General features: G+C 31.4%; 1 protein-coding gene and 1 long non-coding RNA gene across 2 annotated transcripts; one reads left to right on the top strand and one right to left on the bottom strand.

Annotated features, from left to right (window-relative positions):
• LOC110270980 lies at positions 228-565 on the top strand. The gene is made up of 2 exons (XR_002360842.1): positions 228-366; positions 535-565. It is a non-coding gene; the product is annotated as an uncharacterized LOC110270980 (long non-coding RNA).
• On the bottom strand, positions 686-1,559 carry LOC110270979. The gene is made up of 2 exons (XM_021120975.1): positions 1,469-1,559; positions 686-1,089 (listed from the first exon to the last, which is right to left on the bottom strand). Exons 1-2 carry the CDS (start codon positions 1,518-1,520, stop codon positions 758-760), a joined length of 384 nt encoding a protein of 127 aa, XP_020976634.1. The 5' UTR covers positions 1,521-1,559; the 3' UTR covers positions 686-757.

A 1,728-nucleotide genomic window follows, 5' to 3' on the forward strand; every position in this document is an offset into this window, starting at 1 on the left:
CTAAGAAAATGTTCATACATTGTTCTTCATAGGAGATTATGCTTCTTTAGCTTCCATAAAAGAAAACGAGGAATCTATGATATAGTTGTCAACTTGTCATATATATCGTATAGTTTTGCATGCTTATACGGTATCAATGATTCTTCCACATGCAAAGACCGTTCAAATTCATTTTTCAACTTGTGAGGCATTTGATTTTGGCTACACTTATTTACTTAATCCTGTTTTGATCCAGAAGGTTATTGATATATGTTCTGAAAATCAGCGAGCAATCTTGCTTTTCTCACATCAGAGTTCATGCTCATGCTTTGAAGAAATACACTTATGGAAAACACATTGTGGCTCGGTTAGAACAACAATTTGGAGGTGTGCACTACTACTAAAGCATATATGAATTCATATTGGTGCAGAATTGGATAGGTAGCATATTCATGGGTGAAGATCCCTGTTTTATTATATTATATGTTGAGAAATCGTATCATGGTTTTATTAATTTACATGAGACCTTGTCTTACATTATATGCATTCTTGCAGAGAATCAAACCCCCAGATCAGGATGACTATATACATTGAACATGTTATTGCTGCAACTCCTATGATATAGTATTAAGTCTTACATAGTCTAAAATTGAAAATCTGATAGTCCCTATAAGTGTGAGTAACCCTTATCAGCTATCTTTAAGGGTAAATTAGACTCACTAACTTTCTTATATATAGGTTCCAAGAAAACTTTATTATACGTAGCTAAGTTCATAATCTAAGGACACAAATAAGTACATTGACAGAAAATAGTTAGCAGATTTGGTGGAACTGATCGGCACTTTCCTTCAGCTGACTTGCCAGGGTGCTTGTTAATACAAGCAAGAGTACACTTATGTTCTTCACAATTTTCACTCATTACAAAGTTTTCTTTACATGTTTTCACTTCGCACTCGAAATAGCACCAACATTTCTGCACTCCACCGATATCGGGACCGCATAACCCTTTACTGCCACTAACAGCACTCGTACATCTGTCGTTACAGTCGGCGGTGCAATCGCCATTCCGAAACTTGCACTGGCCACCAGCCACCATAACTATGAGAGCACCTACATACATATATAGTTATATATGTTAGTAGAAAACATTGTTCGTGTCAAAATTTTGGAAGAGAAAGTATAGGGGGATAGTGGAATTGTTTTTCTTATGTTATCTTATTTTATTATAATTAGTTTTAGAGGATTATAATTTTGATCTTTTTAGATGTCATTTTTTATAACAATCACTGATAACTGATTTGTTGTAGTCTCGTGAATATAAAGGTTCAATAATAGAAACAAAAACCTAAAATTCTAACATTATTCACATATAAATTACAATTCACATGTAATATATAATATAAGTGCAAGAATTATTTTAAAAAAGTAGTTGTTTATTGTTAATCACCAAAATATAAACTTCAAAAGGAACTATCATAATATCACTCACTTGATGTGACGAGGAAAAGCAGAGGGGCATAGAATGAGAAATGCTTGGCCATGCTTACTAAGAAATAAAAAAATTAAAAAAAAAATTCTTTAGAAGGTTTTTGATGATATATGTCAATTCTTGTGTATTATCATCTATTTATAAAGGATATATCTATTATTTATTGTTTGGGATTAGACATTATTTTTAAAAAAGATCTTTTTTAATGATAATTTTTTAAAAGATCTTTTATAAAAGTCAAAATAATTTTATGTTTCTCA

Source organism: Arachis ipaensis, chromosome B04 (assembly GCF_000816755.2).
Source record: "Arachis ipaensis cultivar K30076 chromosome B04, Araip1.1, whole genome shotgun sequence".
Taxonomy (NCBI): domain Eukaryota; kingdom Viridiplantae; phylum Streptophyta; class Magnoliopsida; order Fabales; family Fabaceae; genus Arachis; species Arachis ipaensis.

Excerpts from the sequence above, each read along its gene's own strand:
- LOC110270979 (XM_021120975.1), bottom strand. The coding sequence starts at position 1,520 with ATGGCCAAGCATTTCTCATTCTATGCCCCTCTGCTTTTCCTCGTCACA. Across the intron at positions 1,090-1,468 it reads GCTTTTCCTCGTCACATCAA|GTGCTCTCATAGTTATGGTG; the intron begins GTGAGTGATATT and ends ATATGTATGTAG.